Genomic DNA, 27941 nt, shown 5'->3' with positions numbered 1-27941 from the left:
GCGTTTGACCAGAAGATTCACCCGCGTGAATGGCGTTATTACACAAGTTTTTTTTTAGAAGAAAAAAATAAAAATAAACAAAAACAAAAACAAGAATAAAGAATGTATTGAAGAAGATAATAGAATTCTTTATATATATTTTATTTATGTATATTTTGGGATATTCACACAACAAACACTATCCTACCACCAAAATACACTAAATCAGACTACTAACTAATGTTCTAAATTACATAAATTATTTATTAGTGTGTTTTTTTAGTGCATATAACATTGCTTTCCAGACAACTGAAATGAAATAATCATTCAAGGCAAACAGTTGCACAATGTAGAACAGCAAAACTCAAGGGTAGCTGCTGTTCTATCCATGCAGTCCATGCAAGGCTCATACATTTACATGCTTTTACATTTTTCTAAAGGTAAAACTTGGATTTTTTTTTTCAGTAAGTTGACTCTCTACACAGTGGTCGCTATGGCAACAGCAGGCTTGTGAAGATGCAAAGAGACGTGCAAGGGTGTAGGAGCAATTATAGATGGAGGATGGAGGGGACATCTCCTATGCACATGATTACTTCTGAGTTCTGCCTGACCTGTTTATAGATAGTTAATCATTATTTTAACTTTGTGTATCCTTACGCCATGATCTCGTAAAGCATCGTTAGAACCAAAATCCATAGGTCAGCCCCACGACACCAACACCTAGGACACCCGCCTGGGACGCAAATTCACCAATCTCCAACATAATTAAGCAACTGAACCTCTGTGTGGAGCACAATCAACGACTGCAACTGTAAGAAATATCAGCCGAGTGAGTCATCGACTGAAAGACACACAATCTTTGGTGCAGCTACCTTCCTCCTCATCTCCATACACCCCTCCTCCCCCCTTTCTCCCTCTCGTCCTTCCTCAGAGCGTCATCAGGTTGCCATAGCAACTGCCCGCCTATGGGAGACAGAAATCAGATCATTAAGGACCATGGGATCTAGAAACTGAAGGACATGTTTTTTTTTTTCTTCCCTGCAACACAGGAAGTGGTAATTCTTAACAGGAAAGCTTGAACTGATTCTTAGTTAAACAGCCGCTGCACAGCTCAGAAGAAGGCACTTTGCTGGCTGCTGTTGGAGGTGAAAAGGCCCACCGATGATCCATTTAATTAATTTTAAAACTCTACCACTGCTTGTGTTCTATGACAGCACCTTGCTTGAAATAAACCCAATTGGATTAAATATACAAATCAACTGTTGTGAGATGTTAACGTGTTTCCCAGAGAAACAGTTAAGCAGAACCGGCTTGCACACTTCTGAATTAATGGACCTGACAGACGTGGCAGTGAAGGGCCTAAAGCCCACAGTCAGGAAATCCAAATGTGCTCTCATTATATTTATGGGTGGGGAAATCGAAGTGGGAGTAGTGCACTGCAGTTTTTTTCAAGTTGAGCGATGGAAGCACAAAATACTCCAAGGAAACTGTTTTGTTTGATAAAGATCAAAGAGAATTGTTGGAAGAAAGAAGTGTGTTTACGAGTCCTCAAATCCAAACTGCCTCTCCCTGCCCCTATTATTAGTGAGAGGCTGTGTGTGTGTGTGTGTGTGTGTGTGTGTGTGTGTACTGAGAGCCCAAAGGGCTGCTTAAGCTGAAGTGACAGTAGGGATCTTTAAGATATTGCCCAAAGTGTGCCATTGAGGGAGATCTTATCTCTGAGCCCCAAAAAACAGCGAAGGAGAGGAAGATAAGAGAGGAGGAATCGAGAGAGACGGGTGAAAACAGAAAGGGAGTAAACGGGTGAGGCAGAGAGGCCGGTTGGCATTGTTAAGCTTAGAAATATGTTGTAATTTCAGGGGTAACAAAAAAAAAAAAGTGCCAACAAAACTGTAATCTGCTCGGTGGTTTGTCCGGTAAAATCAAAGTGAGACTTATTGATGCTGTGCCCGACGGCCCAATGTGAGCTTCTGAGCCAGAATACGGCTGTAGATGTTGCAGATTTGGTTGGCCTTTGAGAGGAAAGAGTTGGGTCAAATTCAGCTGAATGAGCATTGTACCATTTAGACGTGCAGTCTGTATAAGGTATTTAAATGATGGCATGTGATTGCGGGCCATTGTATTTACATATTGTCATTCCAATTGTGCCAGAACTGCGACTACTTTTTGAATATGCACATTAGTCAGGGTGCTGCGGGACGTATCAACAAACAGGATGCGGTTGTCAGGAAGATTTGTTTCTTAACTACCGAAAAAATATTTTAGGGTGGAGTCAGTTGATGCTAGTTTGGTAGAGGATGTTTTCCTCGTTGTTGAGCTGCTTGGGCTGGAAGCAGCTAGTAAAAGGAACCCACCGACGAGGTCTGATCGAGGCCAAACCGCTGAAAGGTGGAGACCCTAAATCCTGTCATCGACACCAGTGGATTCGAAACATTTTGGCTCTGTCCTTTTATCCTTCCATCGACGCAAGCCAATTTGGATAAGATTGATTTGAAGAGACTGTCTTTAACCTTGCACTCACCAGCAGAGGGACCCCTGGGTTGTCTGAGGCTTGAATAATCAGATCTCAGTTTAACCAAGAAAGACAATTCACACCTAGGTGTGAAGACGATTTCCTTGCGCGGGTTGATGTCCTGAAGCAGTATTGTAACCCAAAGCTTAGCTACTGTGTCGTGTTATGGTGTGGGTCCAATATTGCTAAATTGGAGTTTACCCCAGTGGACAAAAGGGTCGCCTCCCTACACTTTCGGGTTGTGGGGGGGGAAACTCTGTTTTCCGTGCAACAAACCGCAACCCCCAGTATTTGGCCTGTTTGGACACCCTGAGTGGAGTCCTGCTTAGGGGCCCCAGTAGGGGACTCCATAGTCCTACTGGGAGACTTCGATGCACATGTGGGCGACAATGGAGATGACTGGAGAGGAGTGATTTGGAGGAACGGCCTCCCTGATTTGAACCCAAGTGGTCGTTTGTTATTGGACCTCTGTCACAGATTGGCCAAAACAAACACCATGTTTAGCATAACGATAATCATTAGTGTACGTGTTACCAGAGCAATCGATACAATAGAGTAATAGTATTGTTTGATCTGAGGCCTCATGTTTTGGACAGGACTGTTTCAGGTAAAGAGAGGCAGAGTTGTCAACTGATCATCATCTGGTGGTGATCTGGGTTAGAGGATGGACTCAGGATAGACCTGGTAAACCCAAGCACAGTGCGGGGGAACTTCTGGAAAAGGCCCCGGTCCAAAAGATTTTCAATCCATACATCCGGCTGAGCTACTCTTGCATTCCTGTGTAGGTAGGAGGGGTATTGAACCAGAGTGTGGAACGCAGAATCATCCAAGCTGTGTACTGTAAGGATAGGACCCTGTTGACCGGAGCTGAGAAGGTAATCGGGCGGTAAAGGAACACTTTGAGAGATTCCTGAATAAACTACTACGCACTTTTTGGTAGAGGCGGAGCTGGAAGCGGAAGAAGGTTCAACGTCAATTTGCCTGGTGAAAGTCACTGAGAAACAACTCTGCAGTGGCATAGCCCCAGGGATTGATGAGATTCATCCAGAAATGCAAAAAGAAATGGGCTGTCTTGGATGTCATGCCTGTTCAACATTGCACGGAAGTCTGGAACAGTGCCTAAGGATTGGCAGACCGGGGTGGTGTCTTTGCTCTTTCAAGGATCATGGAGGGGGCCTGGGAGTATGCTCATCCAGTCTACATATGTTTTGTGGACTTGGAGAAGGCGTATGACTGGGTTTCCCGAGAGATAATGTGGGAGGTGCTGCGGGAGTACGAGGTGAGGGGGTTCCTACCTGGGGCCATCCAATCCCTATACGCCCAAAGGGTGAGCTGTGTTCAGGTGTTTGGCAATGAGTCGGAGGCGTTTCCGATTGGGCCTGGCCTTCGCCAGGGCTGTACCTTGTCACCAGTCCTGTTTGTGATTTTCATGAACAGGATATTGTGGTGTAGTCGGGGGGAGGGTCGCTCCATTGCTGCTTTTTGCAAATGATGTGGTCCTGAAGGCATCTTCGGCCTGTGATCTCCAACTCCCACTGGAGAGGTTCGCGCCTCTAAATGGCCATGGTTCTCAACAGAAAACCGATGGATTGCCTACTCCGGGTATGGAATATGGCCTTACCCCAAGTGAAGGAGCTCAAGTATCTCAGGGTCCTATTGGCAAGCGATGGGAAGATGGAGTGTGAGTTGGCCAGAGATTCGGAGCAGCGACTCAAGAGAAGCGACCTTGAACAGGAGGTAACCTAACCAACTCACCTCCACTCTCCACTGTTTTGTCCACACAGGATGTGTTACCAACACTTTTTAATTAGTGTCTGAGTCTCTTATTTTATTCTTAAATGTCGCCTCTACGTCCCCCGGGTTGCCGCAACACATCCCAGAGACAATGAGCGGCCTGGGAGGCTACCAGGCATTCATGATCCTTCATTCTCTAAATGGGGCTGTAATTCTGGCCTGTCTACCCAGAGGCCTCAGCCGGGCAGAGGGGTCGGTCAGCAATCATGTGTGTGACAGGAGACAAGCAGGCCTATTGGCTGTCAATCAAACATCCTCTTTATTTTCTCTCTCTGTCCTGTCTCCCCTTGTGTTTTTTTCAGTTTTTAGTCCCTTTTGTCTAAAAAAACTCTGACAAGCAACAGTTTTGACTTAGTTCAGAGAGGGAAATGTAAGAGGGGGTGTCATGATCTTTCCTTCTTCAATCCCCCCTCTTCCTCTTACCACACCGCAAACAAACACACACTTTGTCTCATACTTCTGAAAGACACCTTGTAGTGATTTGTCAATATAACAGTTTAGTGGAGTGTTTTTTCAAATCACCCCAAACACTTTTTCTGCAGACAGGCAGACATATAGCATTCCTCAGAAGACTAGAAGAGAGAGGAAGTTGAGTACTCTGTCTCTCTTTCTCTTTGAGAGCCCCACACGAATCAATAGTAATCCTCGGTGGGAGCCGTTTATTTTAAATGTGTGTGAGGCCCAGTCAGCGACAGAATCCCCATTCGCATTGCGTGCAACATTATACATCTTGCTGGAGTTGGTGCTGTGCTCAGACACAAGACATTACGTGCATTGGTGCAGACAAAGTGACACAACAATGTATGCACGCCGACAAGTACACACTTCGCACGCTCAGGGCCCGACAAGCAAAGCTTCCTGTTCGGCTGGACTCTCTTCTCTCCTCCACTGAGCAGAACTCACAGGGCTCCAGGCTGGAGGAGGGGACCAAGTGAGCTTCAACACTGTCCCATGCCAAGGTCTCTGTTCCTGCGGATGGCAGCTCTCAGCGGCTGGCTGGGCTGGAGCTCTCTGTATGCTGACTCCAAGCCGCTGGCTGTTGACTCCTGCCAGGAATTTATAATTTTACAATCACTGGGGAACTTTTTTTCCCCTGACCAATCTAAGCAGGAGACAGGGAGAAGTTTTTTTTTTGTTGTTAATTTTAATTTTGTTATTGCAAAATGGAAACACTTCACAAAATCAGTTAATTTCAGTGGATACACTTGTTTGAGAAGGAAGTGAATCTAATACAAAAAACAAATCCCATTGTTGAAGACTGTCTCAGTAGGGCTGACCTTTGAGCTAATAAACTCTGGTCGCCTCTATTATATTTAGACATTTAACCGGAGTAGATGACATATTAAACTGTCGATTTATTGTCCTGCTGAATCGCTGTCCCTGAGCATCAAAACGCAAAAATATTACACAAACACAGAGTGGGTGACAACTCACCTCTGTTGAGGGGAAATGGTGGAACCTCCATGTAGCTGAGGGCACGTATTAGATGAGGTTATGTGGAGTTGATTCAGTCAATGAATTAGGTTTGTTTGGTTGTTTATCTGTTTAATGAGACGTGTATCAGAAACCTTCCTTTTTTTTTTACAAATAAAGAAAACTTATTTTTTACCTGGACCAAGTCTCGCTTGCCTGCCTCCTGATTCCAGGATTCCCTCGGTCTTGGCCTCCTCACACAGCAGCAAAAGAGAAACAACTACATTAACCACAGGATGAGATGGAATAGGTAGATATTGTACATTGATTCCTTGTTGCTGATTTGTCTTGTTCCTTTCTTTTGGATTTCTAGCACACCACAGCCATTGGACTCTTACATGTCGGAATAATCAGATAATTGGTTATTCATACTGAGAGGAATTACTGTACAGCAGTCACAATACAAAGTGGAAAGATTACAATTAAAAACATTACCTATAAATTAAATTAATTATAAACATGCGTGTGGTGGAGGGGCGTGGTTAGCTCAGCTGCAGGGGGGAGAGCGGGGGAGTGGTTCAGGGGACGGTGCTGGTAGATGAGGAGTAACCAGGTGTAAATGATCTGCACTGATTCTCTCCTACATAAGCAGTGAGCAGGATCCAGGTTGGGGGGGAAGAACGTGAGCCGAGCAGAGCGGCGTGGAGCCTGCGAGCAGAGCACGAGAGCTGAGCGGAGCCGGACAAGGCGAAACCGACCACGCGCATAGAGCGACCTCATTCCTGCTCACTGTCTTCCCTTTTGGACAATAAAGACTGGTTACCCTCATCCTGTGTCGTGCGTCTTTACAAGAACCCGCCGGTGGTAGCGCTATCACGGCTACAATGCGTTACAGTTGTACTTCACAAAGTATTTGCTTTTCCAGTTATTTTTTCCTCTTATTCTCCACCCATGCAAGGTAAAGGCTCCTGGTTCAGCATTGGGGCATTGGTCTTTAGGTGCAAGGGTGGAGAGTGGAGACTGGCCATGACACTGAGAGTCTGAAAATAGGCCTTCCAGACTTGGGAGGAGAACTGCGGACCTCGATGTCTGCAGGGATGCCATAAAGTCTGGTGAAGTGCTAGACGAGTAAGTCGACGATTTGCCGGAAAGACGGAAGCTTGGGCAGTGGGATAAAGTGTCCCGCCCTTTAGAACCCGTCTACCACGCTTAGTCTAACTGTGTTAGTCAGAAGGTGAAAACCTGTGACAAAATCCACTTCAATATGGGACCAACGGCGTTGAGGATCAGGGAGTGTTCTTACAAGCCCGGGGGGCTGGCCTGAGGTCTTGTTGTGGGGACATATATCTGGGTGTCCTCCTTGAGATACAGCCACCAAGAAGTGTGGTGAAAGTAGTTTATTGTTCGGAGGATGCCAGGGTGGACAGAGAGGCCTACCACATGACGTGGAAATGGACAGACGGAGGTACAAACAGGCGATCCGGGAGACCACCTCCAAGATCAGGTTGGGTGCGTTGGGCCTAATGTACTGCCCTCTTCCAGATGATAGCTCCAAGCATGTATGCATTGGGTAGGATGGTGTCAGGAGTGGGGATTTGACTGTCTTGGGAGCAGTTAGGGGTTAGGTGTCTTGCTCAGGGACACTTCAACATGGGACATGGAGCAGCCAGGGTTTGAAGCGCCAACCTTGCGGTTACCGGCGCACCCGCTCTACTCCATGCGCCACCGTCGACATGAGAGAGCATCCAGCTTAGTGTTCTTGTGCCGTACCAATCCCTCCAACCAGTGCCTCCACTCCTCCAAGGCCAACTTGATACCAGATTACGCTGAGTTACCTACGCAATAAATCTTTCAGAAGAATGTACATGGATTAAGTTTGGAGTCAGAGGCGGAATGTTGGGTTTGTACGGCTCGGACTCCAGTGTCCGAGGGGTCTACCTTGACAACAAACTGGCAGGTCTCGTTAGGGTGGACCAGGTTAGGACCCGAGGTGAACCGCTCCTTGGTGGTACAGTAAACACTGTTGGTCTCGGGAGTCCAAGCAAACTCCACTTTAGGGAGTGGTGAGTTGATTCAGGGTGGCCGCACCCCAAAAATCGCTGGAAGAATCAAGTGAACAGGGCGAAACATAAATCCTACGGTGAGCAGATCATTGTGAGGATTCCGAGATACAACACTGGTACAGGGAGGCGATGACAGGTGAACTTCGTGGTTCTATGCTGGACAATCCCTTCACACATGAATCCCAAAGATCTACATCCAGTGGCAGGAAAACTGAGGACGGGCAGGGGAGTCAGAACAGAGTCTCACAGAACAAGCACTCAGACGTTTGGGCAGGAATCAGGTAGGTAAATGGACAAACTAATGTGAGTGTGGGAAAAACAAGGTATTTAAGGCAACTCAAGATGATCACTGAAATAAGCTTCAGCTGGATCTTCTGGAGAGAAGAATGACTGTAGGGGGAGCTCTGAGGAGAGCCGTACCAAACTTGGCATATAAGACAAGAAATCACTGCAAACGAGGTTATAAAGTTCCAGACAGGATGGTTTGTCACAGCATAAGCTCCAGAGGCTTCGTTTGGCACTTTGCTGCGAGGGCTTGTCTGGGCCTGCTGTTGGACTTTTGGGAGGATCAGTTTGGATCTCTGTGCAGAAACATGCCCCTCAGACGCACCAAGGTAGGCACACACACACACACACACACACACACACACACACACACACACACACACACACACACACACCTGTGTTTCGCCTGAGAGCATTGTATTATCATAGGCAATCTAGCAGCACCCGAAATCCCGCTGGTATTTCTACGAGGCAGTGAGATCAGTAAAAAAGGACCAAAAGCAGCATAAAGCATGAAGTTGAAAAAGGAGCATTTTCAACATAAAATATGTGGTATGGAACGTGACGCTGCAGTATGTACTAACTGATCTTAACTAACATAAATCCATTTACACTGACTGAGCAGTTTACGCAGTGGCGAGAGCTAGTTAGGACAGAGCGCTAACAGACGTTATCATGACGGTTGATTACGTGACCAATAGCCTAACACAATGTATGTATGGCGGCAAATCACTGTCAAAATTGGAGAGCGCAAATCAGGTTGATGCGCGCACGTAAATCAAACATCCGCGAGCAAATGTTCGTCTCGCGCGAGATATTTGCTCGCTCGCGGACCGTGAACTTCCTTGCTCGTGATCCCCCCCCATTTCTTACCCTCGCGCTCGAAGGTGTTTTCTACGCGCTCGTTGTTTTTCTTTTTGACAGTAAGGGGGCGGAGCCAGTCACCGTGGTCTCTACACCTGATTGGTTACAAACCGCGTCTGTGGATTGGCTGGAGTGATGCGTTCACACAACTACAGAAGCCCATTTCCACACTAAAGAAAGGGGAGAGAAAGATCGACGGACCAGATTCAGATTGACGGACGGGTCTGCGGGCTGGACGCATTGGTCTTAATGTGCCGGTAATGATGGTAAATTATGGTCCTTACAAATATCATATTGTTGCATTTCACATCTATATCACTTTCAGTTACCTTTGTATTATTATAAGTATAACATCATTTAAAAGACCAACTCTACAGTCTAATGTGGGGCCTTTCTATAAGACAATACATCTAACTACTTTTTTACGGCCAATGGTTACTCATTAAAGTAAGGATACACTGATTATGGACAAGGAGCATAAGCTGCATGTTGTTCTACAGGCACATGGGACCTGACCACTCAAGTGTCTATGGACTTTGCAGCAGTCAGCACCATAGACATATTTTTAGCATTACAGCGTTCTCAATAGTGAGCATCCTTCACTGCAGTACGACCACCTTTTGTGACGCCATTCCTGGCTGCTTAGGAGTCTATTTTCCTCCTCAAATACCCTCACGCCATAAGATAAAGACATTAGAGACCCTGGGAATTGGAGGGAGTTAAAAATCAGGCTCTACAGTCACGTTCACAGTGAGACGAACCTGGAAAGCATAGACGTTTGGGATCTCTCTGACCATCAAATGAGCACAGCAGAGCGAGAAAGCCCAAATGAGCCGAGCTCAGCATGTCGCCGAGCTGGTTACGAGGATTTCTGTTGTTCAAAGCTGAATGCTGCAATGCAAAGAAGGAAAAAAGGTTAAAAAACAACGAGACAATGTTCAGGGAATCACATGACTCATCGTAGGACTAATGAGAATTCTCTTCCTTTTTATGAGAATAAACCGCTGTAAATAACTTGTGACAATGACACACACAATCGGATTAGCATCGCACTGAAATAAAATGTCAATAAGAAAGTATTATATGGCTTATGTCTGCTCTGTGCATCGACAAACCAGCCTTTCCCCATTCCCTATCCACTGTTAGTCATCCCTCGCACTTTCCCATCCGTCTCCTCTGTCTCTCGCCTTCCTCACTCTCCCTCACTCGCTGTCCCTGGGTGGGATGAGTCATCGAAGCGAGAGAGAGGAAAAGAAAGGAGAAGAGGTGTACTCGTATTGTATATGTGTGTGCGCATGTGTTGTGTCATTCCTCCTGAGGTGCTGTGCCCTTCACACTCCTTCTCATCTTCACATCAACCTTGCTGCTAGATTGCAGACATATGCAGCAGAGGTACACACACATGCAAATACAACTTTACTCATAAAGTACTACTACTATAACGTCTCCTGCTGCACAAATGGTATTTGTGTCCATAGGGGTGTTTATTGTTCGGTATGATAGGATGAATCCACCTACATAGTGACCACCTACATTTGATCCTGCTAGAGAAGGAAGTCAACCATAAGGGCTGTACAGTTATTCTTGAATCAAGGTAAACATTACAACAGAAATACTTTTTCTAACCCCTTCCCCCACACATTCTACCATTAAAGAAGCAGTGCACCGAGGATAGAGTGTTGTCACGAATTCTCCATCTTATTAGTTTTTTCCTGCCTGCTTTCTTGTCAATTAAGTCTACTGTCATTCCAGATCCTGTCATCAACAAGAAATCACCTCATTCTCTTCACCTGGTCCTCATGCCCTTCCCACCTGCAGCCCATTCCCTCATTAGCCCCTCACTATTTAGGTCCCCACACTTCCGCTTGTCCTCTGCCAGATTGTCTTGTGGGTATGCCAAGTTTTCCAGCGGTTTCCAATTACCAATATCCTGACCTAGCCGGCCTGCTTTTGACTACGAACTCTTCGCCCGCCCCCTTTTTTGGATTTGTCCAAAAAACCCTGCCTATCCTCGTTTACGGAGCCCCTGCCTGCCCCTCTGGATTTGTTTGCCCATTGGACTGCTATCCTGGTTTTGACCCTGCCTGTATAAGTAAAGAACTTTTGATTGGATTTCTGTCTCCGAGTTGTGCTTTTGGGTTCCAATACCTGTAACCCTTACAACTGTGACTTCACCATTAGGATTTAAATGAAATGCTTTGCATTGGATTGTTGTATTAAAAAGGGGGCGGCGTTAGTATGTCGTGTGACTGTTTCTTTAAGCGAATTTCACATGTAGGTTTTGATATTGTGATAGGATAGACTTAACATGCTTCTATTGAATAATATGGGATATTGGTATCTAATATAAGCAATGACTTATGACGCTTGTGACAACTCCAATTATTTGCTACATATCAAGCAGGAAAGGTAAAACACGCAAAATATGCAGCAGATGTCTTCAGAGACAGCCAATACATCTTTGTCCTTTCTCCTCCCGGCGAGGTCGGACAATAATTGGAAACGGTCAGCAAACATTCACCCATTGGTTTATATTGACTTTCTCAAGTAACTTGATAGTTTCTGGAGAGAGTGACTGTACTCTGAGATAAGCGCTTTCTTTCATCCAGTTATTGGAAAAAACTATACTTACTTGCAAGAATATCTAAATTGTAACCTGTTTCAAAAAAACATTTAAACAGTTAATTTATCCTCTCAAGATGACATGTACACATGCATCAGAGATATCGGTCATGTGGTCATCTCTCTTGCCGATAGAAAAAGTAGATGCATGTGAGACGTTTGTCCCTCATTTGCAGTGACAGGTCGGCCTCAGTGCACGCTTGCCAAATATGCAGCAGCATGGCGCTGCTCGGTTCTGTTCAAGTGAAACCGAACTTATACATACACATCATTAGCTGTGCAATACCGCAGACGCCGGCTGATATTCACACAGCAGAACTAAATCCTCCAGTGCACAGACACACATGGATACGAATGCAAAACACACGAAGCAACCAGGCAGTGTGCATCCCTCCAGAGTGCTTTACTGTCGTTTCCATAAGTACTCTTAAAAGGTGCAGCCCAAACCATGCAAGGGTGCGATTGCCTCTCGGCTCGAAACGCACACAAAAAGCTAATTTCTCTTTCAAGTGACTGTAGGAGAGGATGACCCACTTAATCGAACAATTTGGAGCGCCTGCGAATGTGTGTGTGTGTGTGTGTGAGTGAGTGAGTGAAAAGGCTTCCTGGTGCCCGGAGAAAAACAAACAAAACCAAGGAGATTATGGAACTATGGCGAGATGGCTGTCTGGCAAAAGTTACATGTATGTGTGTGTGTTCAGAATGGAATTGCATATATGTGCTCGACACGTATGAGTCACAGCCCTCACATCTCCATCTACTGTAAATAAAAGTACGATTTGTATTTATTGGTATTATCAGCAGTGTGTTTTATTCTTAGAGCTGCGGCAGTAATGAATCCTGCCGTTTGGAGCCAGGTGGGGTTGTGGGGGGGATCGTCTACACAATATTCCCCGTAACAAATTAAAAATGCATTTTTTTTTCTTCTTTTCACACAAAAGGTACTTTTGGCTCATGGAAAGCTTTTCATTTGATGTCAAGGCATCATACCTCTGTTTCCTTTTTCTGTTATCTACCAGTCACTCTCTTCTCTCCCTCCCTCCTTTCCAGCCATTGAGACCCACTTTCATCTCCTTTTATGAAGCCATGAAACAACAGGCAACGGCATGAATCTAACACGTGGATGCTGTAATGACAGAAATCGCCGACGGATGTACGGCTCACCGGGTCCGGACCGCCTCTGTGTGATGCATGTGCTGTCTGTGCCACATAGCCACACACACACACACAGTTTACAGTGAAACAACCCGTGCAAAGGTTCACAGAGTAAAAGACGTGGCGCACAGGGGCGAATCTCCCGCCTCAGACAGCGTCTGTATGCTCAGCCAGAGACGCAGGCTGAATGGAACACTAATGGGATTCAATTTTCCTGGTCCTCCAGAGGCCCGATAGAAGCCTCACGGCCCTTACACAAATATCACGCACTGAGCACACAACACAGAGCGCCATTCACCAGAGAAAGGACAATGAATGCAGAGAATCCAAACGGCTCGTCCTCTGACACGGTGTTCAATTTCATTAGAATCACAGGCTGTGCTCGGCGCCGGCAGGGTCCAAGGGAGCGTTTCGTCAGAATCGAAGGAATTTGAAAACTTGAACAAAAGTCAAACTTTTATTGAGTGGCTTGAAACTCACTTTAACACTGGCATTGTAAAAGAAACGGACGGAAAGTGTTAAATGACGCCTGGTCAATTGCTGTGACCAAACGGAACAACAACGCCGCATACCGCAAAGCGCAAAGCAAATCAGCGTTAAAAAACAAGGAGCCTCGCATCTTCTAGAAGCGAGGGAAACCGTCACAACCATTCCACACGTCCTTGGTCGTTACCTCACTCGGACGACAGGGTTCCTTTCGAGTGAAATGTGTCCGTTAGTAAGAAAGCGTCGCTAATTAGCGCTACCGAATGTGATTTCATCTCCAGCGGTCGCGCTGTGATCAGAGGTGATTCATTTTCCAACGGCGGCCGTGGCGATCGACCTGCTGGGGACCCATAAGGTATCAGATGTAAGATGCCCACACCACACAACCAGCAGTATTTTAACAGTGGCATAAACATTTGGGTTTATTGTATCCTTAAACCAAACTACTGCACCACAACTCCAGTCTGCGAGGTCAAAGTGAGATACTTCGTACATCGACCGTCCCCTTAACACCACAGGAGGGAAGCATCATTTCCAAACAACGTGTTGATGTCAGAAAATATGTTTCCTTGAAACAATTTTAAGCAGGAAATGTTAATAGTATATACATCTTTATTGGAGACTGAAACAAGTGATTTTTTTTATGTAGCATCTCAACAGGTCTTACACTGAACAAAGTAAAGGATGATCATTAGTACTTTTACTGTTTATGGAATATTTCGATTGAAATTGAGACGCTGAGGAGACAATTCTGTGTGTTGGCTTTGAGGCAGAGGAAGTTTTCAACCACCAATGAAGTTTACTTTATCGTGAGAACATTGAGTGGTATTCCCCTCTAAGCAGAGCCAAGACAACATGCATTTCTTTCAAAATGCTGTAATGCTTTTCCCCGTGTGAGTGTTAAGTGCGTGCCCATTGAGACGGGCCCGACCCCGGCGGCAGCGCCGATGGCCATACATCACTGTGACCTTTTTGAGCACCGCCGCAGCCCGCTGCCTTTGTTCGCCTAACGGGGCCCAACACAAAGCCACTTTTGACCAACAGCAGAGAGAGAAGGAGGGCAGAGATGGAGAGATAGCGACACGAGGGAGGGGATGAATGGATCAAGGGGCCGGCGTTGGCTGGAGGTCCGCGCTAATGGCCCCTGTGTGTTTTCTAATTAGGAGCAGTGTCAAGAAACGCAGGGTAAGAAATGGGGGGTGGGGGGGGGGGTCAGATGATGGGCCAACAAGGAAAGCAAAGAGGACCGATATCCAGAGAGAAGAAATACAGCTCGTGCACCAGAGAATAAGAATAAGACGAATGAAAAGAAGACATTAGGCGCCATTAAGACAGAGCTGGAAGTTGACTTCTAAGGAAAGCAAAGCGAGAGAAGAGACTCTCGTTGTCTGATCAACCAACCAGGTCTCCCTGCTTTGAGGCGAATAGGTAGATGGAACATTCTTTTTCGTTTTCCCTTATCCTTGTGTACATGTGCATGTGTTTGTATTTGTTAGTAAGGCTTTTCGAGCTTACTTTGACATTCAAGTCTCCTGGGAATTCATTTGTTTTATGTTAAAATACTAATACAATACATGCATTTACATTCATATTTTTGGTGTATAGTTTTAAATATTTATGCTTACATCTGTACTTGTTGTGTTGTCATTGCTCTTCTTTTTTCTATACTTTTCTTGTTTATTTGTCAAAATAATGTGAAGAACAAAAAGGAAAAACTTTGTCATTCTGACATAATGAGACTAAATAAAATCAACAAACGGGCAAAACTTCCCTCTTTAGACAGCAAAGACCTGAAGTACCTCAAGCAACTAAGCGACAGCGTAGCAAACACTGCAAAGAACCTTGTGCACACTGTGTAAATACGGGTTTTGAATGCGAGGCTTGGTATAAATGCATTGAGTGGGTCTACGCAGCTCATCGGCCCCTGTGTATCACCGCGTGTGTGCGTCAGCATGTATGTGTGAGCCCCCTTTTGTGCGCGCGTGTTTGCTGCACGTGCAACGAGGGACGGACATCAGCGGGGCAGCGCTCTAACCGAAGCAGGCGGATCAGTCAGAGACTTAAAGCCCTGCTCCCCGACGCAGGAAACGGACAGGCTTTGATGTTGATGTGAACAAATAAAAGGAAGCCAAACTGAGTGGAGTGGACCATTATCTGCTGTGAAGAGGCCCTCTGATGGAACTGAGCCTGCCTGCTTTGCTTCCAATCTGGGGAGAGAGAGAGAGAGAGAGAGAGAGAGAGAGAGAGAGAGAGGACACACAAAAAGACTGGGCGAGGGGGGGGCGGGGGGGGTCCAGAATGCTATTGATCTCACTCTCGTGCTAAATCCAAATACCGCAGTGTTCTATATTTGCGAGTGTATGCAGCTTCCTAAAAAGGACATTTCTATATAAATCATCCACTTTAACACCGCAAGAGGCCAAGTGAGGGCGATGATCAGGAGCAGGATGAAAATACTTAATATACATAGGATATCGAGTCCAGCTTAGATTAGGTGTTAGCGGCTTGAACATGCAACGCGTCACGTTACTGCAGCACCGCTCGGGGACACTTTTAGTGGCACCAATAATAAGACTTGTTTAGCATTGCTAATTTTAATTCACAGAGAAAGACGCAAGGTGCTTTGCCAGAGCCACAAATACACAAATCCAAGAATAAACTTTGCATTGAGCTGGAATGTGTTGGGGGTGGGTGGGGGTTTGGCCTCCACCAGGGCTGCGCCTCGTCACCATTCATGGACAGGATATTGAGTCGTAGTTGTGGGGGGGGGGGGGGGGGTTCACAGTTGTAGGTGCTTCACGTTTCATTGCTGCGTTCACACCAAATGCGAAGCGAATCCTTCGCGCGAGTAGATTCCATGCAAAGCCAATGCACAGACTGGTCAGCAATGAGGCGGATGGGTACCTTCTGGGCGCCCCCCAAAAGGGAGGTTTTCCAGGCACGGCCAGCTGGGAAAAGCCCTGGGGAAGACCCAGGACGGGGTGGAGAGACTACGTCTCCCCGCGAGGAGAGTGATCAGATGACGTGGTAACTAAACAGAAGGAGGCTAATGCAAAACTGGACTTTACCAAAAGCAGAATTCTGCAAGTAATTAATACCAGAAATGAATAATGGATTATATACAGGCACAAGGAACTTGTTTGTACAAGCTGACACATGTTAACCATCTTTTGTACTGGCTGGAAAAAGTGGGTCAGACGCACAAAAGCAAAATTGTACAGGGCTAACAAGAGACAGCAATAGAGGATCTCATTAAAAGGCTGACCCACAGAGTTATTTTCACTTTAAAACAAATGGCACGCAGAGTGTGGTCACAGCGGGTCATCAGTACCAGAAGTGATGCAACATGGGTGCGTCTGAAAAGAAAACATTTCCATAAAAGGGATGTTTGCATATAACTGGAATTTGGTTTTCATTAGAGGGATGAGGTTCAGTTAAACTGGGAATTCCCCAGTGATTCGTTTTGTTGTTTCTACCTATTTAGCTGCACAGTGCCGTTCAAAACGTTGAATCGGATCATTGCCGCTTCCAGCTCTCTGCAGAACCGCTCATCCAAACAACTCCCCACTTGCCACTGCACTTCCTTGGGTTCTGTACAACACACCTACCGTCAAGTTGATCAGGTAATTGGCTGTGGAGAAATTTGACGGACAGGTATAACAGAAAGTGTCTTCTAACATTTTAGTGGTGTGGCTCCGTCCCTCAAGCGGACACATCTCATCCACAGGATCCGGCCGTTGAGATTCAACGTTATGCTTTCAGAAATGCACGCGTGGTCATTTGTAAATATTCAACACGATATATGTGTAAGTAATTCATGTATTTACAATGTCTTCCCTATTTGAAGTTCCTGGGAAGACCGATGCATGCAGAAATTGACAGATGTCTACAAACTGTTGTACGAGGATACGGCGACTGGATGAATTAATCCTAATAATTGATATGAAACCTTTTACAGTCATTCGTTGTCCCCATTCACCATATAGATGAAATGAATGAGGCGACGTACATTTACAACAGGGATGCCCTGGTAGACTGGAGCTTAAAGCAGTTCACAGCCAATGATCTTTTAAGTGTCTGTGATGCCCTCCAGAGCACAGGAACCAAATCCATGCACTGCTTTCATTACTGATCCGCACAGTCCATTGTTTGTTTGAGTAAACCCTTCTTTAAATAAATGGCTTGTCTCAAACTTCACACGTTATTTTCCATCCCTCCCTCATTTCCTGTCATCTCTCCAGACTACCAAATAAAGGAATGACTTGGCACATATACAGTATAGTTTTCAGTAAGTGTTTTTCCTCCCAAGTAGGTAATTGAGATAATGCAGGAAGTTACAGGGTGGACTGTAGAGGCTGGCTATGGAAATGGATCCTGTAGCATTAATTCAAGTGGTGATGAATGACATATTGGAATAAAAGACTAAAGATGGTTGCGTCTCTTTCTGCACTCATCATATGTGAAGCTGACCTTTTATTGGGTTCAGGTGTTCACACTGTCTTAACTTGGAAAAAAGGCATCCACCCGTTTAACTTAATCCTGGTTGATATCCACCCTCTTTCCGTTTCGACTCACCATGACAAAGAATGAGGCGACGGCAGCCTGAAAGTTGTAATCAGTTTGTGACGCCTCATCTGCTGAAGGGCAGTCGTCTTTAATTGGATCAGCAGCTCCAATGGAGTGTGAAATGACACAAGGAAATACAAGACGCTGTGGTCAACAAGGGGGCCGCTGCTTCAGTCAGGCCCTTCTTTCTTTACATATGATCCAGTTTCGACGGGCAAACCGGCAATAAGGACGCTCTCCATCAGTAAACATCCAAACATGCCTCATTTCAGTTCCACGGACTTCAACAAGATATGCCTACTTCAGTAAGAACTGCTGAGATCTCGAGTTTCCCATTTAGGATGCTGCTTTTACTCCCCGCCCTGTATCCGCTTCTCTTCTATTTTAACAACCCAAGGTTTTTCTGTTGTGAACTGGTGCTGTGGAACACTGAGCTTGACCGAGGCTTTGGTTTATTCATGAGGTTCAATGAGAAACGCCTTTGATGTCCATGAATTATTTAAAGGCAACACTTTTTTGAATACTCCTTCAATTTGCAATTTGTGCTTAATTGGAAGATGACAGACGGACAAATAGTGTCCCGTGCTGAAAAGGCCATAGATTTCATCTATTTCATATTTCACTTCTATGGTCTCTACATTTCACAAATAGTTTTTCTCTACTTTTGTCCTATTCTTTAAATGTTTTCATCTAGTGCTTCGTAATTGTCACTTTTAAATTCCAAATGGTTGGTCGGCTCAATATTTTAGTCTTTTATCATCACAGATGCTGCTGTCCAAGCAGCTGCAACCGATAAATGCAAATACGAGCCTTTATTGACATAGATTTGTCCATCTAATAGTCCCTCAGCCAACCGCTTTTAAGTTGTGGGAAAAAGTCATGTGGAACATCACATATTGGTACTATATAACTATATGCATAGTCTAAATATACCAAAGGACACAATTGTTGCTTTTCCCACAAGAGGGAGGAACAGGCTTAATGTCTGGTTTTGGAAAAGTTTAGTTGAGAGAGTTTCTGAAGCTGTTTGGAGATGCAAAAAAAAAACTCAGTTTGGCTTCCTTTCATTTATTCACATCAACATCAAAGCCTGTCCGTGTCCTTGAAAAACAAAAGGAAGAGATTCATGTTTTTTGGGCCAACGTCACACCTATAAAATGATTATTTGACTGATAAAAATGCCTTTAGTTTGGTTTTGTGTGTGGCGGGTTTCTTTTTATTGTTTGATGTCGTGTCACATTGGGAACCACCGTCTCCCGTACAGTTGAGCAGCAGCGCGTCTCTCTCTGCGTCCTGGCTGTCCTCTGTCTTTGCGTGGTGACATCGTACGACGCATTGGCATAGTGTGGCGAGGGGGGGGCAGCGGGGAGAGCATCGACTGGGATCCTCAGCCAGCCGCTGTTCTGCCCCATGCGGAGGCACACAGCGCGGGCAGGAGTGATATAATTAGAATGGAAATTACAGAAAGTTACAAGCAAGCTAAATCTCCCCCCCCCCCTTCCCCCCCACTCGCATCGCGTGGCTAAAAATGTCCCGGGCAACGCCAGTGGATGTATCACCATAGCAACAGCCTTCTTCTGCACTCTATTTTCAGACTGGAAAGGGAGAAGGATCCAGAGAGGGGGGGGTGGGGGGGAGAGGGGGGAGAGAGAGGGGGAGAAATGCAAACATTGCCGTTTCTTTTAGAAATTGATACATTATTCAAGGTGGGAAATCATCACATCATGAGCGCTGGCGGAATGGAGAGGGGCCACGGCGCCTGCCGAACGGTCCTGGGGGGGGGGCATCGGTGTGACGGTCGTACAAGGACAACGGGGCGCTGCAGGGTGGGCTCACGCGTGTGAGCAGAGGTCAAGCTGAAATCTACGCGGGAGATGTTAGCGCCGACGCGTCATGAGGCTTCCGTTTGAATCAATCACGCGTCACGCGGTTGGAGGATGAACTGCCGCGGAAAGTGAATCATCTTGGTGGAGGAAATGGAGTCATTTAGCCGTTAACAGGCTCCAACAGACGGCCTTGTTGAAGTTCAGCACTATGTCAAGGACACGGCGTCATTGCTCCGATGAGTCAAACACCGGGTATGCGTTTATGTCTCTAAATAGCTCTGAAAAGGCAATTGAGAATAAAAGTCTGGAAAAAAAGGAGCGCAGTTCCCATTGCACGTAGTCTCCATCTCCCAATTCCTTTCAGCTCAGTTCAATTTATTATAATTCATTTTGGCACATTGTGGTTTATTGGCATGGCAGTTGAGAATGAAATGCCAAAGCACCAAGACAAAAGATTCACATTTTCTCTTTCTCTTTCGCTGCTGGTCTAATCAGGTCTTAAATGAAAGCATTCTCTCCTTCCTCGTCTCTCTCACACACACACACACACACACAGAAACACTCTGTCCATCTTTCCGTCTCCTAATGTTTCTCTCGCCCCCCAGGGGGTCTGATTGAGCTGGCTGGGAGGCATGGATCTTTCTCTATTGATCCGCCTGCTGAATCACTTATCCCTTTTCCAATGGCCTCCACCACCACGCTCGGGTTTTAGCACTCTCCGCATGCACACATTTCTTTACTACTGCAGCCAAGAGCCGCGCTTGGAAGGAAATGCTTCACCGGTGGAAAGAGTGTAGTAATTAGATGCAAAACAATGTGCTAATTTTAGTAAAGTAGAGCTCCTCTAAAGGAAACGTGTTGATTAACCTGATTGAATGTGAAATACCTCAAGAAAGAAAAAAGTGGCCTCCAAAATGAACCCAATTTCCAGTAGCAATCATTAAGGTTGCTAAAGGGAATTGGGTCATTGTTATACATGGTGCTACTACTTATGAAAACATCCTGGTCATGCTGATGGACATCGAAGAGGTCAAAGCAGGATAATATCACATGCAGAATTGGCAGACGGACGGCGATCGCTGGATTTAAAGTTGTGAAATCTATTGTGAGAAGTGTGCTCATAAAAACAGCATCTTAAAGGATGTTGCAGAGAAAATGTCAACGGTCAACGTCCATGAAGTAATGCAACTGATTAATCCAACAGAATGAGTAATGATGGTGTTTTTTTTATCTTGGGCTCCGAGTGGTGTGGTGACACCGTCCGTGACTAGCTGGACCCGTTCAAAGAGGCTTTCATGTGCAAAGCAACCAAACTTTCAATGCCATCAAAAGCAACGCCCGGTCACGTGTTAGCTTCCATTATGTAACTCAAAGAACATGCAAAAAGTGGAATATCCTATTAGCAATCATTAGAATGAGCTCATTTTCATCAACGCCAGGCATTTATCAGCACCGAAAACGTGCGACCGGAATTCCGCTACCCATATTCAGTCTACGAGACGAGATATGGGGTCTAATTAGACCGTGCTGCTGGACACCGCTGTAAACATGTTTTTCTGAATTGGTTTGGTGGAAGTTTTCAACTCACCGCACGGGGCATTTTTAAAAAGACGTCTCTCCCACCGTGCTGGGAGTGTGCAAAAACATGTTCTTACCATTGAGGACAAGAGGCCTCCCCTGGACAGACGTGTCCCTCGTGGTCTTACAGCTTTTTTGCAATGTCCACCAGATGCCGATGGGCTGAGACAGATGTTTTTATTCTCCTCCGAGCTGCCCGCCTCTGTCCGGGCATAAAACCAGTCCCAGCATGCACCCTGTTTCCGTCTCCCGCTCTGGTTCACTTTCTCTGACCGTCACTCACTCTCTGCCTCTCTATCGCTTCATCTCTCAGGTGTTTTTTGCTCTCTTCGACGTTTTATTCCACCGCTCTGACGCTTAGAACCTTAGCTGTTGTTCTGTCGGGACGACTTAGAGAGTGAGAGTCAAAACGGTAAAATAATCATGAGTATCTAGCTTGTGTTTCTAGATCAAATGAGACGGAGGCAAAGATTAAAAAAGAGCCAAGAAAAGGCAAATAGATATCGGCAACAGCTCTTAACTAAGTCTGTCCAGAGCGCATCACAATCATGCTGTCATGGCATTGCTGGCTGTCAATGTTCGGATGGATGTATGATGAGGACACGCAGATTATCTCACATACATATCGATGTAACTCACGGCCGTCATTCAAGTAAAGATGTCGGTCAAATAAGCAGGCAGCTGGACTCAGCAATAGTAGGCTGTGGTTCAGTCACTACGAAGGGAGAGCAAGTGGGAGGGGGGAATAAATAAAGAGTATAGAGTAAGGGAAAATAAATATGAATGAAAGAGTGAGTGTTACAGAATGAACTCGGATGAACACCTGAAAACGCCGTCAACCTGCTCTGTGGCGAGGAGCCTAGAGTGGCGGTTTGAGGAGGAGTACGACCCCCGTGTCGATCACTATCTCGTGGATGACGTCTGCGTGTCACATGGTATTAAACCGTGGAACTTCAAACGAAAATTGCGATGAGTTTTACATGGTTGAAGATTGAAATTCCTTCACGTGGACCTCTGTGAGGCAGCGGGTCTGAGTTAGAAAGTCTTTATTTCATGACTGAGCCCATTTGCCCCCCAATGCCCAATTCGTAAAAGTCCAGCCCAGTTGTTGTGGTGGTGGATCTTCACCAGGTTTGCCGACCACCAGTAAACAGTAAACGAACACGGCCTGTTAGATGTATGTGTTTGCAATCATGATTAATAATTTGTCCCGTGTTCAGTGGGACTCACTCTGAACTGCTTTTGGGCCAAAGCCAGCCGACATTTGTGTGTCTGTGTTGTTGTAATCGCCTGTACACACACAGAGAGATGGACGGGCATGCTGAGCACGGCTGAATCACGTTCAATCCAGCGTGCTACGCGCTACACTCCATTTGTTGACAGACTGGTTCCTGATTATTACACACTAAAGTTGAAACGTACGTTAAATGAGCAGTGAAAAATAGTGCTCGAGGTCTCAAAATGAACTAAAATACAACAAGAACTGGTTGTAAGCTTGAAACTACTGTAACCGTTCTCCTTGAGTGCGAGTGAGGCTGTCGGGTTTTCTCCTTTTGCTGAAGCCGAATGGAGGGATTGAGATTCCCTCCTCTCACAAGCGATGACATCATTTCCTTTTCCACTCTGAGGCTGCTTTTTGGCCTCTACTCCGAAAATGGCATAAGAACACACACAAAAAACACTACACTACTTTGTCTATCTTGTCAGTATAAAGGTGAGTGATGTGGCAAAGTGTTTATGTTACTGGTGAAGAAATAAATCAATAGAATAAAAGACCCTTCAAATGTAATCGTCTTAAATAAAATCACAGCCCTATAAGGGAGAAATGGAGGCTGGAAACACATCTACGGGGAGCGGACCGCACAAATGGAAAGTTTTATGTTGATAGAGTCCTGAAAATCACTGTGCAGACAAACAACAGGAGTTGGAATCTGGATCTTTGTCCAAGTCCGGCTCTGGTTTCAACCACTATTGGATCCAACTGAATGCAGCCAAAGCTTCCTCAGCCACTCAGCAGCCAAAATGGGGCATTTATGATGCTCGGCTAGCGATTCGGCGTCTCGTTTTCCTCGTTAGCTTCGTGCTCCGCTGGGAAAAATGTACAGGAGCAGGAAGTAGGAGGTACCACAGCCCGCCTGAACCTACAGGGGCTTTTCCTCACTGGCTACAACACAATACGCATGTGCAGCGACTCAGTGGGGAGGTTCTCATTCAACCAACAGATCGAGGGTTCAATCCCTGACTCTGCTTGTGTCCGTCCCAACGTGTCCGCGGGCAAGACACCAAAACACGTACACGTGCACGTTCGCTCCCGTCAGCAGTATACGAATGCGCGTGAACGGCTGAATGATGACACGTCGTGTCAAAAAGCTTTGAGTGGACAGAAGACAAGAAAAAAGAAAAAAAGTACAGTCCATTTTGTGAAGGGCAAAAATCACAGATTTGCCTCAGAATGATTTACAATCTGTAAGAAGAACGCATTTGCAACATGAAAAACTCACAGAAAGAAAACCTTTAATATGGATGAATTCAGAAGAACCCTTAGTGGAGAAGAGTGCAATGGACGGAACATAAGGGAGTTCTTTCAATGACTATGACAGAAAGGGTTCATATATTGAGACTAGTAAACCGGTAGAAATGGAAAAACTCCAAATAATAAAAAACAGAAGTAGTTCTGATTGTAGGAGAACCATCGTAACGGTGATGGTGTCTGTAAGAGTGATTTGACTTTTCCGAACAATGTTGGTAGCAGTGGACGTCAGGTAGGTATAACCAACATCTAAAACCTTTCCAGTGGTTCATTACATCCTCATAGGTCTGTCTCCATCATGATAACCATCTCGACGTTGTATAATCGTTTCATTCATTCTCTATTAAATTGATCAGGTTTAATTAATTGATATACATCCAACTCTTTGTCACCGCTCTGCAGCTGAAATAGCATATATTTCACATTAATATATGAATGCATGGTCTATTAAATAGACAACGTCAATAACTAGTGTGAATTCTATAAAATAAGGTTTAATGAATTAATAACACGGCGTTACGTTGGGAGTGGTCAGCTGTTCCCACCAGAACAAACTCAACAAAGATATCTTTGTTGAGAGATCCAAAAATCTAAAACGGCAGAGAAAGAGTGAGACGCGGGGGGACGCCAGCGAAGCGTTTGAGAGCGGCCTGATGGGATTACTGAAGGCGGAGACAGACGGGTACAGGATAGAGGGTGAAGTTCAAACACAGCTTGTGAACTGTGACCCGCTGCGAGGGATAAAGCACCGCACAGTAACCAATCACCGCGGAGATCCAAGGTTATGTTTATTCTATATAAATGCAAATTGTACCTTATTCGTATAGTTATTATTTCTGCAGTAACCTCTACCATCTGTGAACCGTAACAACAATGGAAGCAAGTGTTACTGCATCTGGATCGACAGCGCGATTGATCAGTCAACGAGCGGTCGATTGCGAGTGGTGTATTTGTACAAACTCGACACCCATTTGTCAACAGTAACCAACTGACACACACACACACACACACACACACACACACACACACACACACCTTGTAGTTACACAGAGCCTAGTTGTAATTCTTTCAACAACCTGTAATCAAAGTGCGTGTGTACACCAGTCCACTCACAACACTACACATGTTGGTCTGCATGCTGCTGATGTGTAACGTGGTGATTAGTAGGAGCTGAGTGAGCACTTTAACTATAGAAAATGACAACAAAGGGAGGGCCGACGTTGAGGAGGCAGAGCGAGGGAGAGACAAATGCGCCACACATCACTCAGGTTGACCCTGTATGGACAGCAGAGGTCACGCTGAGGGATTGGTTCTACCTGTGGCTTCAGCACGACCGGTAAAGGGCCTCTGGTGGCCGAGACAGGATGTTAAGGGAGGTCTCTTAACATGTTAACATACAGACCAACAAGCATTTCTATTTACCAATGGGCTGCATTTAATTAGACAGGAGATTGTGGGCCCTCACTGTGCACATCGGCAAACAGACAAAACACACACACACACACGCAACCCCTGTATCCTTCATAGACCAGAATGTGGCCCCTGCCAGCCAGCTCCTCTACATAACCTCTCACCAGGGGTTCCTCAAGTTGACATACACACACTTTTGTTCATAGATATATTTGGGCTGTCAAAGTTAACGCGTTAATCTATGCGATTATTGTGGATGATTTTAACGTGCTAAAATATTTTAATGCAGTTAACTCAACTTTGTTTACTTCTAGTGTGCGTTGACCCCTGACCCCATAAAACGCCCGCATGCTGCAGACACTAAAGTGACACTCATTACTTAGATTTAGTCGTTGGGAAAAACAAACCTTTTATTTGCGATTAATCACAATTAATGAAAATTCATGATTAACTAGTTAATTTTGACATTGACAACCCGAATATATAGATATGAATATATACACATGTAAGGATTTAATTCACACTGTGGTTGCTGCAGGGGTATAATGGACATTGAAGCCCTGTTAAAGATGCCATTATTTTCAATTTGGCTCTAGGATACGATAAGTATGAGGAGCAGAACAGTGGTATGAGCTGTTTCAGATGAACACTTAGAGTGCATGGCAGGATGCCAGCTCTTTATTTGTAAGGATTCAAAATAGAAAGAAAAATAAGGAGCATTCACAAGGAGGGCTGGCGTATGAATCGGGCAAAGGGAGGGGCAGCAGTTCTCTGTCGGGCACAGCAGGTTAATTTGCTCTTGTCAGAACGAGGGCTTTCCCTCCAGCCGCCTTTATCTTTGTTGTCCTTCTGGATGTTGGTGTCAAACCAAGAGGCGGCGTGTGGATCCCGCCTCGACACTGTCACCTCGCTGGTTGCAGCCCAGGAGTGACAAGGGAGCAGCGTTACACTGTAATCCTCTAATCATATCAATTAAGGGGCTGAATAATTGAGAGGCGGAATCCAAATTGTTCTCATCCAAAGGGGAAATTGAAAAAACATACAGTACGCAGGTACAGGCTATGCAGGGACACAGGGACACAAATACAGGACAAAGGAGTCATTAACTGTACCAATATTACCTCAAATGTCTTTATTTAAAAAATGTCCCAATCTCTGCTGAGTGCTTTCCATCCAAACTAGAACCAGATGAAGCCGGAATGATGAAGAAAAGAAGAGCAAAATGCAAATTCCGGATAAGTGTCAGGCAAGAAGACTTAGGGAGCCTTAAAGTGTTGTTCATTACCTCAAATAGCATTTACAGCAGCAATAGAGGGGGATTACACCGTAACGGAGCCTACAGTCATGTACTAATCATGTACATGTCAAAGTCCTGTGAAGGACCACTTTGTTATTCGGTATTTGGAAGACAGTGACACACAGAATACTAGTGACCTACTCACTGAAACAAGCTGGAGCAGCTAAGGGGAGGGGGGGTCGAGGGCTGGTCAGGACATCACTCCATCTGAAGGTATGAAGAACAAAGCCACGCTGAGCTGAAATGCAAGCTCAACACCCCCTACTGGAGTGTGTGACTTTTATCTGATATTCTCAAAATACATCAAAACACAAGTGTAAGCACAAGTATGATGGAAAGAAATGTTGGATCTGGAAAAACCTGAAATATGTAAATACAAAAAGAGATATGCAGCAAAAAAATATACTAGAAAAGTAACTCTACAAGCTGTGTTGTTCGTCTAGAGAAGAATAAAGACTCTGTATTGAACTACTGCCGCTGCTTTCTTGTAATGCTTCTGGGTCCGCACCCGTAACGAAGTTTTAAAGTACATTTCATTTATAATAAAACTTTCATTTTCCAGACACATATGTCTTGGCGGCCGTCTGTCTATTGGGCATCCCTTTTTTTGTATTGTCTCTGAATGCCTCCTGGGCGCCTCCATCCGAAAGGGTTTTTGAGGCATGCGCAACTGGTAAGAGACGGCGGAAAGGACACAGGACACCCTGTAGGGATTATAGCTCCCAGCTGGCGTGGGAATGCTCGGAATCTCCCAGAATGAGATGAAAAATGTAGTTACAACAGAGGGCGTGATGCGATGAGAAGATGATGTATCACGTTAATTGTCACTACTCTGAAGATGAACAATACAGTTCACCAAATTATCCTGAAGATGCTATCTCTGTCCCACTGCTTTACCAACACACCAAATTCATTTTAATTTCAAGTTCACGCCCAGAGTAACCAGCATTACATATTTATATCGCATTAGCCATCATAAATAGTAGATTTCACATCCACCTAGAGCAAATATTTCATTGTATTACTTGGAATAACTTTGAAACAAGCACGGTACGTCAACGTTCACTGGTCGGACGCGACGCGCCCCCCCCCCCCCCCCAAATGCAACGTAAGTTGCTCTGCATAAAAGCGTCAGCTAAATGACCTGTAATGTAATCTGCCCTGCACCTGATTTGAGTTTGGGACCCCTGGCGTAGTGGATGCAGTGTCATTCTTGTTTCCCACTGCAGTGCTGTCGGCTACACACTCTCTGAGGTTCTGATCCATGTCGGCCATCAGCAACAGTCCCCGGGAGACGATCCTCGTTGATGACATCATCTTTCAGCGTGGGGAGTTGATGGATCCCTCGCCATTTTGGTGCCTGTGGTTTTGATGAAGTGTTGAGCAGGTAGCTGCGAGGGGAGGTGGGGGGAGGACAGTTGCCAAATACACCCATAGCGCTTTGTCAACGTCAGGGAGGTGCGCTCAGGGTCCCCATACAGTGCAGACAGAGATTAAGAGCAGGGAGCTAGAGGAAGTGGTGTCTGTTTATGTATGTGTGCAAGCACTTGCACTATCATGG

The 27941-nt window shown here is 45.4% G+C and overlaps 2 protein-coding genes across 5 annotated transcripts in view; one reads left to right on the top strand and one right to left on the bottom strand.

Moving 5' to 3' along the window:
- Positions 1-27941, top strand: part of LOC120807839 (26S proteasome regulatory subunit 4) — a 170662-nt gene that overhangs the window by 81646 nt on the left and 61075 nt on the right. The gene's annotated exons all lie outside the window — the stretch shown is intronic.
- On the bottom strand, positions 121-27881 carry LOC144389440 (uncharacterized). Of its 4 annotated transcripts, none has more exons than XR_013453499.1 (6): positions 27548-27881; positions 26526-26587; positions 5895-5952; positions 5720-5826; positions 5189-5331; positions 121-942 (listed from the first exon to the last, which is right to left on the bottom strand). XR_013453499.1 is itself a non-coding variant. In XM_078094026.1 (6 exons), the coding sequence occupies exons 1-6, from the start codon at positions 27589-27591 to the stop codon at positions 907-909; spliced, it is 378 nt and encodes a 125-aa protein (XP_077950152.1). In that variant the 5' UTR covers positions 27592-27881; the 3' UTR covers positions 121-906. The 4 variants fall into 4 exon arrangements, 1 of the variants encoding a protein (XP_077950152.1); XM_078094026.1 differs by having other exon boundaries at positions 5720-5754; XR_013453498.1 differs by lacking the exon at positions 121-942 and having other exon boundaries at positions 4526-5331.

Source organism: Gasterosteus aculeatus, chromosome 18 (genome assembly GCF_964276395.1).
Source record: "Gasterosteus aculeatus chromosome 18, fGasAcu3.hap1.1, whole genome shotgun sequence".
Lineage (NCBI taxonomy): Eukaryota > Metazoa > Chordata > Actinopteri > Perciformes > Gasterosteidae > Gasterosteus > Gasterosteus aculeatus.
The sequence above is the reverse complement of the archived record's forward strand: the minus strand, read 5'-3'. Positions and strand labels throughout refer to the sequence as shown.

What these genes read in the sequence shown, in the direction of transcription:
- LOC144389440 (XM_078094026.1), bottom strand. Translation starts at nt 27,591, where the DNA reads ATGACACTGCATCCACTACGCCAGGGGTCCCAAACTCAAATCAG. An exon ending in AGCTGCTCCAGCTTGTTTCA is followed by an intron (nt 5,953 to 26,525) that starts GTGAGTAGGTCA and finishes CTGCTGTGTGAG; the next exon opens with GAGGCCAAGACCGAGGGAAT. An exon ending in GCAAGCGAGACTTGGTCCAG is followed by an intron (nt 5,755 to 5,894) that starts GTAAAAAATAAG and finishes ACGTGCCCTCAG; the next exon opens with CTACATGGAGGTTCCACCAT.